Source organism: Canis aureus, chromosome X (genome assembly GCF_053574225.1).
Source record: "Canis aureus isolate CA01 chromosome X, VMU_Caureus_v.1.0, whole genome shotgun sequence".
Classification (NCBI taxonomy): Eukaryota; Metazoa; Chordata; class Mammalia; order Carnivora; family Canidae; genus Canis; species Canis aureus.
The window spans coordinates 56,122,861-56,135,769 of record NC_135649.1 but is presented as its reverse complement, the minus strand read 5'-3'; the positions used below and the strand labels follow the sequence as shown (position 1 = coordinate 56,135,769).

The 12,909-nt window shown below is 38.1% G+C and overlaps 1 protein-coding gene across 2 annotated transcripts in view; it reads left to right on the top strand.

Annotated features, from left to right (window-relative positions):
• Positions 1-11,913, top strand: part of KLHL4 (kelch like family member 4) — a 154,815-nt gene extending 142,902 nt beyond the window's left edge. For both annotated transcript variants that reach the window (XM_077887545.1, XM_077887544.1), the window contains 2 exons: positions 9,253-9,424; positions 10,902-11,913. In XM_077887545.1, the coding sequence (XP_077743671.1) occupies positions 9,253-9,424; positions 10,902-10,961 (232 nt within the window). In that variant the 3' untranslated portion in view covers positions 10,962-11,913. The remainder of the gene's footprint in view (positions 1-9,252; positions 9,425-10,901) is intronic.
• Positions 11,914-12,909: the final 996 nt, after the last annotated feature.

Below are 12,909 nucleotides of genomic sequence, written 5' to 3'. Positions count from 1 at the left end.
CCAACATATAGTATAACATCAGTGTTCATCTCACCAAGTGCCCTCCTTAATGCTCATCAGTTTTACTATTTACAAGTTATGTGACCTCAACACAGTTATTTCACATCCATAAATGACAGTTTCCTCATGTGAAAATAAAGGAATAATCATAGTATCAATCTCAGAGTACAATATAATAAATGATAAAGAACTTATACATTGCCTCTCACCTGTTAAGTACTCAGTAGAAGTTGGTTGATGATATTGTTTTTTGTTTGTATTATTTTTCCAATGATTAATATTGTCTATAATTATTATCCTCCTTTTTAGCATTTTCCTTGAAAAGACATTAAGAAAATGGCTAATGTTAAAGTATAATTTTCAAAAAAATATAATTATGATTTTCACACAAATATAAAATTAACATGGGTCAAGGATTTTATGATTCATTAATTAATGTGGTAACTCTTACAATGTTAAAACTAGTTCAAAGGAGTCTTTCAGGAAAAGACATACAATTAGGAATACCGGAAAAAATGTTAATAGATGCAAAAGTAGTTAATATCTTATAGAGAGTAAAAATTATTTATTTATTTTTAAAGATTTTATTTATTTATTCATAAGAGACAGAGAGAGAGAGAGAGAGAGAGGCAGAGACACAGGCAAAAGGAGAAGCAGGCTCCCTGCAGGGATCCTGATGAGACTGGATTCCAGGAACCCAGGATCACTCCCTGGGCCAAAGGCAGATGCTCAACCACTGAGCCACCCAGGTATCCCTAGAGAGTAAAATTTAATCCTTGGGGCCATTTCTACATGGTAGAAATTCATTCTATCTCTATTACGCAAAATTCCTTTGTACAAGAAAACTCAGTTTTCTACAACTTGACACATACAGAGTTGTAAAATTGTCTTGTTAGTAGAAAGTCAATCAAAAGTTCATATTCTAGGGAAATCATATAATCCTCATTTCTTAAAGTGTCAATACTATTTATTTATTTATTTATTTATTTATTCATTCATTCATTCATTCATTCATTCATTGATTTATTGCTGAATTTCCTGTATTGGTTAGCAGAGCTTATAAATTTTGGGGGGTGGATAGCTCTATAAAAATTTTTTGTATATATTTTTTATTGGAGTTTGATTTGCCAACATATAGTGGGTGTTATACTTTATGTTGGTAATACTATTTTAAACAGACACTTACACGTGCAAGTAGAAAAATATAAAATTTCACGGTTGCCTGGGTGGCCCAGTGGTTAAGCACCTGCCTTCAGCTCAGGGTGTGATCCTGGGGTTCCAGGATCAAGTCCCATATCGGGCTCCGTGCATGGAGCCTGCTACTCCCTCTGCCTATGCCTCTGTCCTGGAGCAGACTATATTATTATACTAACTAAAGTTAACTGTATAATTAACTTTTCCTTTAATAACTTCCCCTGTGTGTCTTAACAGATAGTACACAGATAGATATAGCCACTTTTTTTTTAATAAATTTATTTTTTATTGGTGTTGAATTTACCAACATACAGAATAACACCCAGTGCTCATCCCGTCAAGTGCATCCCTCAGTGCCCGTCACCCAGTCACCCCCACCCCCGTCCTCCTCCCCTTCCACCACCCCTAGTTCGTTTCCCAGAGTTAGGAGTCTTTCATGTTCTGTCTCCCTTTCTGATATTTCCCATCATTTCTTCTCCCTTCCCTTATATTCCCTTTCACTATTATTTATATTACCCAAATGAATGAGAACATATAATGTTTGTACTTCGATTGACTTACTTCACTCAGCATAATACCCTCCAGTTCCATCCATGTTGAAGCAAATGGTGGGTATTTGTCGTTTTTAATGGCTGAGTAATATTCCATTGTATACATAAACCACATCTTCTTTATCCATTCATCTTTCGTTGGACACCGAGGCTCCTTCCACAGTTTGGCTATTGTGGACATTGCTGCTATAAACATCGGGGTGCAGGTGTCTCGGCGTTTCATTGCATCTGTATCTTTGGGGTAAATCCCCAACAGTGCAATAGCTGGGTTGTAAGGCAGGTCTATTTTTAACTCTTTGAGGAACCTCCACACAGTTTTCCAGAGTGGCTGTACCAGTTCACATTCTCACCAACAGTGTAAGAGGGTTCCCTTTACTCTGAATCCTCTCCAACATTTGTGGTTTCCTGTCTTGTTAATTTTCCCCATTCTCACTGGTGTGAGGTGGTATCTCATTGTGGTTTTGATTTGTATTTCCCTGATGGCAAGTGTTGCAGAGCATTTTCTCATGTGCATGTTGGCCATGTCGATGTCTTCCTCTGTGAGATTTCTGTTCATGTCTTTTGCCCATTTCAGGATTGAATTGTTTGTTTCTTTGGTGTTAAGATTAATAAGTTCTTTATAGATCTTGGAAACTAGCCCTTTATCTGATACGTGATTTGCAAATATCTTCTCCCATTCTGTAGGTTGTCTTTTAGGTTTCTTGACTGCATCCTTTTGCTGTGGAAAAGTTTCTTATCTTGATGAAGTCCCAATAGTTCATTTTTGCTTTTGTTTCTTTTGCCTTGGTGGATGTATCTTGCAAGAAGTTACTGTGGCTGAGATCAAAAAGGGTGTGGCCTTTGTTCTCCTCTAGGATTTTGATGGAATCTTGTCTCACATTTAGATCTTTCATCCATTTTGAGTTTATCTTTGTGTATGGTGAAAGAGAGTGGTTTAGTTTCATTCTTCTGCATGTTGATGTCCAATTTTCCCAGCACCATTTATTGCAGAGACTGTCTTTCTTCCAATGGATAGTCTTTCCTCCTTTATCGAATATTAGTTGACCATAAAGTTGAGGGTCCACTTCTGGGTTCTCTCTTTTTTTTTAAATTTTTATTTATTTATGACAGTCACAGAGAGAGAGAGAGAGGTGCAGAGACACAGGCAGAGGGAGAAGCAGGCTCCATGCACTGGGAGCCCGACGTGGGACTCGATCCCGGGTCTACCAGGATCACGCCCTGGGCCAAAGGCAGGCGCCAAACCGCTGCGCCACCCAGGGATCCCTCACTTCTGGGTTCTCCATTATGTTCCATTGATCTATGTGTCTGTTTTTGTGCCAGTACCACACTGTCTTGATGACCACAGCTTTGTAGTACAACCTGAAATCTCTTGTGATGCCCCCAGCTATGGTTTTCTTTTTTAAAATTCCCCTGGCTATTCGAGGTCTTTTCTGATTCCACACAAATCTTCAGATAATTTGTTCTAACTCTCTGAAGAAAGTCCATGATATTTTGATAGGGATTGCATTAAACATGTAAATTGCCCTGGGTAACATTGACATTTTCACAATATTAATTCTGCCAATCCATGAGCATGGAATATTTTTCCATCTCTTTGTGTCTTCCTCCATTTCTTTCACAAGTGTTCTATAGCTTTTAGGGTATAGATCCTTTACTTCTTTGGTTAGGTTTATTCCTAGGTATCTTCTGCTTTTGGGTGCAATTGTAAATGGGATTGACTCCTTAATTTCTCTTTCTTCAGTCATTGTTAGTGTATAGAAATGCCACTGATTTCTGGGCATTGATTTTGTATCCTGCCACGTGACAAAATTGCTGTATGAGTTCTAGCAATCTTGGAGTGGAGGCTTTTGTGTTTTCCATGTAGTGTATCATGTCATCGGCGAAGAGGGAGAGTTTTATTCTTTGCCAATTTGAATGCCTTTAATGTCTTTTTGTTTGATTGCTGAGGCTAGGACTTCCAGTACTATGTTGAATAGTAGTGGTGAGAGTGGACATCCCTGTCTTGTTACTGATGTTAGGGTAAAGGCTCCCAGTGCTTCCCCATTGAGAATGATATTTGCTGTGGCTTTTCATAGATGGCTTTCAAGATGTTGAGGAATGTTCCCTCTATCCATACACTCTGAAGAGTTTTGATCAGTAATGGATGCTGTATTTTGTCAAATGTTTTCTCTGCATCTAATGAGAGGATCATATAGTTCTTGGTTTTTCTCTTGCTGATATGATGAATCACATTGATTGTTTTACGAGTGTTGAACAAGCCTTGTGTCCCGGGGTTAAATCCTACTTGGTCATGGTGAATAATTTTCTTAATGTACTGTTGGATCTTACTGGCTAGTATCTTGTTGAGAATTTTTGCATCCATGTTCATCAGGGATATTGGTCTGTAATTCTCCTTTTTGGTGGGGTCTTTGTCTGGTTTTAGAATTATGGTGAGGCTGGCCTCATAGAACGAATTTGAAAGTACTCCATCTCTTTCTATCTTTCCAAATAGCTTTAGTAGAATAGGTATGGTTTCTTCTTTAAACGTTTGATAGAAATCCCCTGGGAAGCCATCTGGCCCTGGACTTTTGTGTCTTGGGAGGTTTTTGATGACTGCTTCAATTTCCTCCCTGGTTATTGGCCTGTTCAGGTTTTCTATTTCTTCCTTTTCCAGTTTTGGTAATTTGTGGCTTTCCAGGAATGCGTCCATTTCTTCTAGAGTGCCTAATTTATGGGCGTATAGCTGTTCATATGTTTTTAAAATCGTTTGCATTTCCTTGGTGTTGGTAGTGATCTCTCCTTTCTCATTCATGATTTTATTAATTTGATTCTTCTCTATCTTCTTTAATAAGGCTGGCTAATGGTTTATCTATCTTATTAATTCTTTCAAAGAACCAACTCCTGGTTCTGTTGATCTGTTCCACAGTTCTTCTGGTCTCGATTTCGTTGAGTTCTCCTCAAATCTTTATTAACTCTCTTCTTCTGCTGGGTGTAGAATCTATTTGCTGTTTTTTCTCTAGCTCCTTTAGGTGTAAGGTTAGCTTTTGTATTTGAGTTCTTTCCAGTTTTTGAATGGCTGCTTGTATTGTGATGTATTTCCCCCTTAGGACTGCTTTTGCTGCATCCCAAAGATTTTGAACGGTTGTATCTTCATTCTCATTAGTTTCCATGAATCTTTTTAATTCTTTCTTAATTTCATGGTTGATCCTTTCATCTTTTAACAGAATGGTCCTTAACCTCCACGTGTTTGAGGTCCTTCCAAACTTCTTGTTGTGATTTAGTTCTAATTTCAAGGCATTATGGTCTGAGAATATGCAGGCGACAATCCCAATCTTTTGGTATCAGTTAAGACCCGATTTGTGACCCAGTATGTGGTCTATTCTGGAGAAAGTTCCATGTGCACTTGAGAAGAATGTGTATTCAGTTGAGTTTGGATGTAAAGTTCTGTAGATATCTGTGAAATCCATCTGGTTCAGGGTATCATTTAAAGCTCTCGTTTCTTTGGAGATGTTGTGTTTAGAAGACCTATCGAGTATAGAAAGCGCTAGATTGAAGTCACCAAGTATAAGTGTATCATTATCTAAGTATTTCTTCACTTTGGTTATTAATTGATTGATATATTTGGCAGCTCCCACATTCGGGGCATATATATTGAGGATTGTTAAGTCCTCTTGTTGGATAGATCCTTTATGATATAGTGTCCCTCTTCATCTCTCACTACAATCTTTGGGGTAAATTTTAGTTTATCTGATATAAGGATGGCTACCCCTGCTTTCTTTTGAGGACCATTTGAATGGTAAATGGCTCTCCAACCTTTTATTTTCAGGCTGTAGGTGTCCTTCTGTCTAAAATGAGTCTCTTGTAGACAGCAAATAGATGGGTCCTGCTTTTTTATCCAGTCTGAAACCCTGCGCCTTTTGATGGGGTCATTAAGCCCATTCACGTTCAGACTTACTATAGACAGATATGAGTTTAGTGTCACCATGATATCTATTCAGTCCTTGTTTTTGTGGATTGTTCTTCTTCCTAAAGGGGAATTTTAAGAGTCCCCCTTAAAATTTCTTGCAGAGCTGGTTTGGAGGTCACATATTCTTTCAGGTCCTGCCTGTCTTGGAAGCTCTTTATCTCTCCTTCCATTCTGAATTATAGCCTAGCTGGTAAAGTATTCTTGGTTGCATATTCTTCTCATTTAGGACCCTGAATATATCTTGCCAGCCCTTTCTGGCCTGCCAGGTCTCTGTGGAGAGGTCTGCTGTTACCCTAATACTCCTCCCCATAAAAGTCAGGGATTTATTGTCTCTTGCTGCTTTAAGGATCTCTTCTTTATTGTTGAAATTTGCAAGCTTAACTATTAATGTCGAGGTGTTGAACGGTTTTTAATGATTTGGGGGGGGGGATCTCTCTATTTCCTGGATCTGAATGCCTGTTTCCCTTCCCTGATTAGGAAAGTTTTCATCTAGGATTTGTTCAAATACATATTCTGGCCCTCTGTCCCTTTCGGCGCCCTCGGGAACCCCAATTAAACGTAGGTTTTTCTTCCTCAGGCCGTCGTTTATTTGCCTTAATCTATCTTCATGGTCTTTTAATTGTTTGTCTCTTTTTTCCTCAGTTTCCCTCTTTGTCATCAACTTGTCTTCTATGTCACTTACTCTTCTTCCACCTCGTTAACCCTCGTTGTTAGGACTTCTAGTTTGGATTGTACCTCATTCAATTGATTTTTAATTTCTGCCTCATTGGATCTAAATTCTACAGTCATGAAGTCTCTTGAGTCCTTTATGCTTTTTTCTAGAGCCACCAGTAGCTTTATAATAGTGCTTCTGAATTGGGTTTCTGACACTGAATTGCAATCCAGATTTTGTAACTCTGTGGGAGAGAGGAATGTTTCTGATTCTTTCTTTTGAGGTGAGGTTTTCCTTCTAGTCATTTTGCTCAGTGCAGTGTGGCCAAAAACAATTTGTATTGGGAAAAGGAGAAAAAGAAAGGAGAGAAAGAAGGAAAGAAAAGAGAAAAAGAAAATATTAAAAGGAAGAAAAAAGAGAAAAAGAGAAAGAAAAAGAAAGAAGGAAAAAAGGGTGGGGGAAGCAAACAAATCAAAAAGAGAAAAAAAACAGGGGGTATCTTCTGATTCTGTATATTTTAAGTCCCTTGATCTCCCCTGGAACTTGTCCGTCTAGCTGGTCTTCTGGGGGAAGGGCCTGTTGTGCTTATTTGCAGGTGTTAGCGCTTGGGTAGCTGCTCTGCCCCCTTCCTGGTGCAGGGCTCAGTGGGGGTTGTTTACCCTGTGAGGCCTCATGAGGAACAACCACATTGGCGGAGGACAGCTCTGGAGCCCTGGAGTCAGCTCCTGCAGTAACTACAGAGCTCTCTCTCTGCAGGAGCCTGGATGCTCCGGGGGCAGGGCCTCTGATCTGCTCAGCTTGGGGCAGGAGCGCCCTTGTGGTCCTGGGCCCTCCCGGCCTCTGCCTGTCCCAGGGGGAGGCCGGATCCTGGGCTGTGTCCCCGGCGCCCTGTGCTCCTGGGCCTGCGCTGGTGGATTTGCACTCCCGGTGGCGCAGCCCCCTCCGGAGCCTCCCCCGCAGCCCCTCCGAGCTGCTCCCGGGTCCAGCTGTGTGCGCTGCAGCCCTTTAGGTAGCTCGGTGCACTCTCCCTGGTGCGCAGTTGCTCTGTTAGTGTCCCAGGGAGCCCGAGGGCATCCCCGCCCTCCTGGGATCCTGCTCTAACTCTCTGCAAGCTCCTTTCCTCCCGGGAAGGTTGGTGCAGCTCCTGAGTCTCCGGGACGGGGCTCTCCTGTCCTGGGGACACTCGACCCGGCCTTAGCCCGGCTCCTCACGGGGCCCCTCCCCCTTGAATGCCTTTTGTTTCTTTATTTCTTTTTCCCCGTCTTCCTACCTTGATAGAAGCACAAACTCTTCTCTCTGTAGCATTCCAGCTGTTCTCTCTTTAAATCTCAGGCCGAATTCGTAGATTTTCAGGATAATTTGAAGGTTATCTAGGTAATTTGGTGGGGACAGGTGATTTGGAGACCCTACTCTTCTGCCATCTTGCCCCTCCTCTGCAATATTGCCACTTTTTTCTTCAAAAGATTCAGTGTTACCCAAATACCTCTCATTAATGAAATAGTAGCCAGATAATAGTAACATTAGACAGCTTTTTTTAAAAAATATTTTATTTATTTATTCATGACAGACACAGACAGCGAGGGACAGGCAAAAACACAGGCAGAGGGAGAAGCAGGCTCCATGCAGGAGCCCAAAGTAAGACTCGGGGTCTCCAGGACCACACCCCAGGCTGAAGGTGGCGCTAAACCGCTGGGCCACGGGGGCTGCCCTAGACAGATTTTGAACCTTAATTATCATGCACATACAGGAAAGTTAGGTTTGGATACAAATCTATAAAGAAATTCTTCTGTTCACCATTAATTTATGTGTGTAATCTGTTAGTCAAGGGCAGCATCAATTAACAATACCAAATATTTTGAAAATTCAGCTTAACTAAGCATGCAGTTATGGATTTTTTGGTCCTGGGTTTTCTGGTTCTGGGTTTTATTATACCAGCAGAATTGAAGATGATATGCTGTATGACAATCAACAATATGTATGGGACATTGAGGTTATTTTAATTATCGCTGATTTCAGATATTATTAAAAATATTACTGGATGTAAGTCCATGTTCAAATGGAAGCTGAGATCAGATAATTTAGAATATAACTAAAGAGATGAAAACAGGAATAAGAGATGTAATAAAATATAGGAAAATTAGTAATAGGTAATAAATAAAAATCTTCTCTGTAAAATAAACGTTTTTCATTGGGTTTTACAAATAGGCCAAAATAAAATCAGAAAACATATCCATGTATAATTAGATTAGTTTTCTTTTATTGTCCACCTCTTTTAGATTTTAGTGTTATGCCTTTTTTAAAAGCTTCAAATTTTAGGAAAAAAATTCCTGGAGAAGATTTTATTACTTAATGAATTCTCTTTCATTTTGCTTACAGAAAAGATATGGAAATAAGGAGTTAACTTCAGATGAAATGGAAAAAAAAAGTTCTCTTGTGAAGATAAATTGCAATACTCATGGGGAGAAAGGATAAGATTATGGTCATTCTAATCACAAATAATAGTAAAACCAGGGTACTATATTCTACAAAATAAGAAGGCAATTATATTCAGATTTACTTGAAATATGTGCTCTCACATGAATAAGACAAGGCATCTTGCATAAAACTTTTGATAAGAATAAAAGAAAACTTAAGATCTCCAACCAGCATACGAAATGAGAGAGGGGGCATTTTTCTCATAATGTTAAGATGCTAATATGTGAAATATCCTCAAATTTTTGATATGCTTTGAATGATGTGGTTGAGAAGAATTTTGTCATGTACTTGTTTTTAACATTTATTAGTCAGACTAAACTTGATATTGATAAGGTGTTTTTAATTCTTCACATTTGGATAAGTTTATATTTTATTAATACCTATTATTTTAACACTTTTGGACTTCTTTTAATTGTCTTCCTAAACTTCTTAAGGTATGATCCAAAAAATAATTCATGGTCAACTGTGGCACCTCTGAGTGTTCCTCGAGATGCTGTTGCTGTATGTTCCCTTGGAGACAAACTCTATGTGGTTGGAGGATATGATGGACATACTTATTTGAACACTGTTGAGTCATATGATGTACAGAACGATGAATGGAAAGAGGTACTGTTATTGAAAGTATTGAAATTAGTACATTTCAGGTTTTAATAAAAGTCCTTACAATATTTGTCCTGAATTAATTTCATTCTCTTCTCTAGGGCCCAATATTTTAGTTAAGTTTGCAGTATTTTCCTTATCTATACCATACTGAAGTACGAATTAGTTGATCTAATTTGTCATTGGCAGGATCCATTAGTACTTAGGGAACAGAACATTGTCCTGAATTTATGGACTCATTCCTTTCATAGTATAGTGAATCTGATTCAATAATGTAAATGTTTCTCTCTGGCCAACTTTCTAAGGATGTATTATGACTTGAGAACCAAAAAGCAATGTCCTTATCAACAAATATCTGCCCCTTCTTATTGGTTGTTGCCCCAGGGGAAATTTTTTCAGTCCCTTTTTTATATTTTTAAAATTGCAACACTCTAGATTCTTAACCAGTCACTCAAGGAATTTAGTGAACAATGATAGACTGGAATTAAAACCTCTCAAGAATGCTGGACATCTAACAGAAGAAATTCTAAGTAGAGTACAAGAAGAAATTCTGAAAGGACATCCTAAAGATGCTAAAGGCAAAAGTGATGCTTTTGATATTTTTTCTAGTGGTAAATCTGGATTTATTCCAAAATATCTAATAGCGTTCTGTTAATTAAATGATAGCTCAATAAAAAATAAAGTATGATTAACTCTTCATCATTTCCACAAACATGCAAACATTGTATTTTGTATCTAACTCCACCTTCCCTTATGATACTGAGAGCCTTCATACTGCTCTATATTCTACACAGTAAGTTGGTTACTGTTCTAAATAAATATGTTAATATGACAGCTGAAAATGGCTTTCTATCTCTTTCCTCCAACAATTTGATTCATTAAGACCCTTAGAAACACTCAAATTCTGCTATGTAGGTAACTCCTTATTTTATCAATGCTTAGCACCAGCAAGAAATGGAAGAAAAATTTTTAGCCAACAAGGAGTTGTTAAGCCAAATACAAAAATCAAAAAGTCTAAGCTTGAGGAATTTACTTTTCTGAAAATCCAGACCAGTAGCTAAAAGACCTAGATTCTATTCCTGACTTTTCACTGTTTCATTGTGTGACCTTGGAAAGAGTGAAAGAGAACTAATAAATAATAGAATTATAACCACTATCTGCCAAATTATTTTTATTCATTATCTCAGTTCATCCTAACAAAAATCTTGAAGGTTGAGTATTATTACCTGTAATTTTTCAAATGAGAAAATCATTGACCAAAATCATCTGTTTTTCAGACTCAGCTCCACATGATTTAAATAATATGTTCTTTCCACCACACTGGACAATTATCCAGGCTGCATTTTCCATCTTTATAACAGGTGAAGGTTGGACCCGGATAGCCTTAGTTATTTAACTCCAACATGGTAGATTATATATCTTATGCTGAAGATAGAGTTCATTAAGACAGTATTTCTTTCCTTGTTTTTGTTTTCTGTGTTAGGAAGTTCCCATCAACATTGGAAGAGCTGGTGCATGTGTTGTGGTGGTGAAGCTGCCATAAAGCTATATTTATCGATAGGAAGGAAACTGGTCATTTCAAGAAATGGATTAGGAAGAAGAAAAGAAGAAACACTTTTTCCCCTTCAATTATTAATCAAACATGAACATTGTTGTATCATTTTAATATGTAGTTATAATTGCTTTCATTTCTGAAGTCAAAGGAACTTTTCTTTTTTTTTCAAAGCAAGTTTTCAAACATGAATTACATATACCTGTTAAATGTATGTGTTGTTGCAGCTGATATTATAAGTGGAAATCCAATAGTCTAGTTTAGCCTCATTATTAAAATGTTTAGGGTAAGTCAATAGTGACCAAGGCATGAAAGTTTGTAAAATCATTGGTAATTTTTAGGTTAAGAATATGAGAATTTAAAAACATTTTCTATTTCAAAAATCAAAAGGTACTCTATTTTCTGAAATACAGTATAAATGAGAACATCTCAAGCTTAAAACGTGAAGTCCAATTTTCAGTAAGACATCATTCTCTTAATCAAAAATATCACAAATAGCTAAATTTGTACCATATGTACCAACAGGAAGGCTTTTACTGGGTTAGGGCTAAAAAATAATTCATTTACATAATATGTTATGCTGATCATAGTATGTTAAAATTTTTACAGACTTACTCTTTTACACTGCCATCTTGCAAAGCACACATATAGATTTAGAATTCTTTAACATATTGGCTTATTAAATTTTTTACTTCATATATACAACCCATATAATAAAATAGTAAATATTTATCATATTGATACAAACTGTGACCTCAGATTCAGAGTGTCAGGGCCTCACTTGTATAAAAAGTAGTATTCTCAGGGCACCTGGGTGCCTCAGTTAAGCACCTGCCTTCAGCTCAGGTCATGATCCTGGAGTCCTGGGATCCAGCCCCTTGTGGGGCTACCTGCTCAGCAGGAAGCCTGTTTCTCCCACTCCCCCTGCCATGCTCTCTGTCTCTGTGTCAAATAAATAAATAAATAAAATCTTTAAAAAAAGAAAGTAGTATTCTCAAACATTTCTTTGAACTCTGTAAGGAACCATCATTAAACAATTTTTAAAAACAAAACAATTGGTGCTATACTATATGCTGGCAAATTGAATTTATTTATTTTTTTATAAATTTATTTTTTATTGGTGTTCAATTTGCCAACATAGAATAACACCCAGTGCTCATCCCATCAAGTGCCCACCTCAGTGCCCGTCACTCAGTCACCCCCACTCCCCGCCCTATGAAGACAGGAGTCTTCATGTTCTGTCTCCCTTTCTGATATTTCCTACCCATTTCTTCTCCCTTCCCTTCTATTCCCTTTCACTATTATTTATATTCCCCAAATAAATGAGACCATATATTGTTTGTCCTTCTCCAATTGACTTATTTCACTCAGCATAATACTCTACAGTTCCATCCACGTCGATGCAAATGGTGGGTATTTGTCATTTCTAATGGCTGAGTAATATTCCATTATATACATATACCATATCTTCCTTAGACATTCATCTTTCTATGGACACCAAGGCTCCTTCCACAGTTTGGCTATTATGGACATTGCTGCTAGAAACATCGGGGTGCAGGTGTCCCGGCGTTTCATTGCATCTGTCTCTTTGGGGTAAATCCCCAGCAGTGCAATTGTTCACTCGTAGGGCAGATCTATTTTCAACTCTTTGAGGAACCTCCACACAGTTTTCCAGAGTGGCTGCACCGTTTCACATTCCCACCAACACTGTAAGAGGGTTCCCTTTTCTCCGCATCCTCTCCAACATTTGTGGTTTCCTGCCTTGTTTCATTCTTTTGCATGTAGCTTTCCAGTTTTCCTAGCATCACTTGTTTTTTTTAAAAAAATAAATATATTTTTTATTGGTGTTCAATTTGCCAGCATACAGAATAACACCCAGTGCTCATCCCCTCAAGTGCCCACCTTAGTGCCCGTCACCCAGTCACCCCCACTCCCCGCC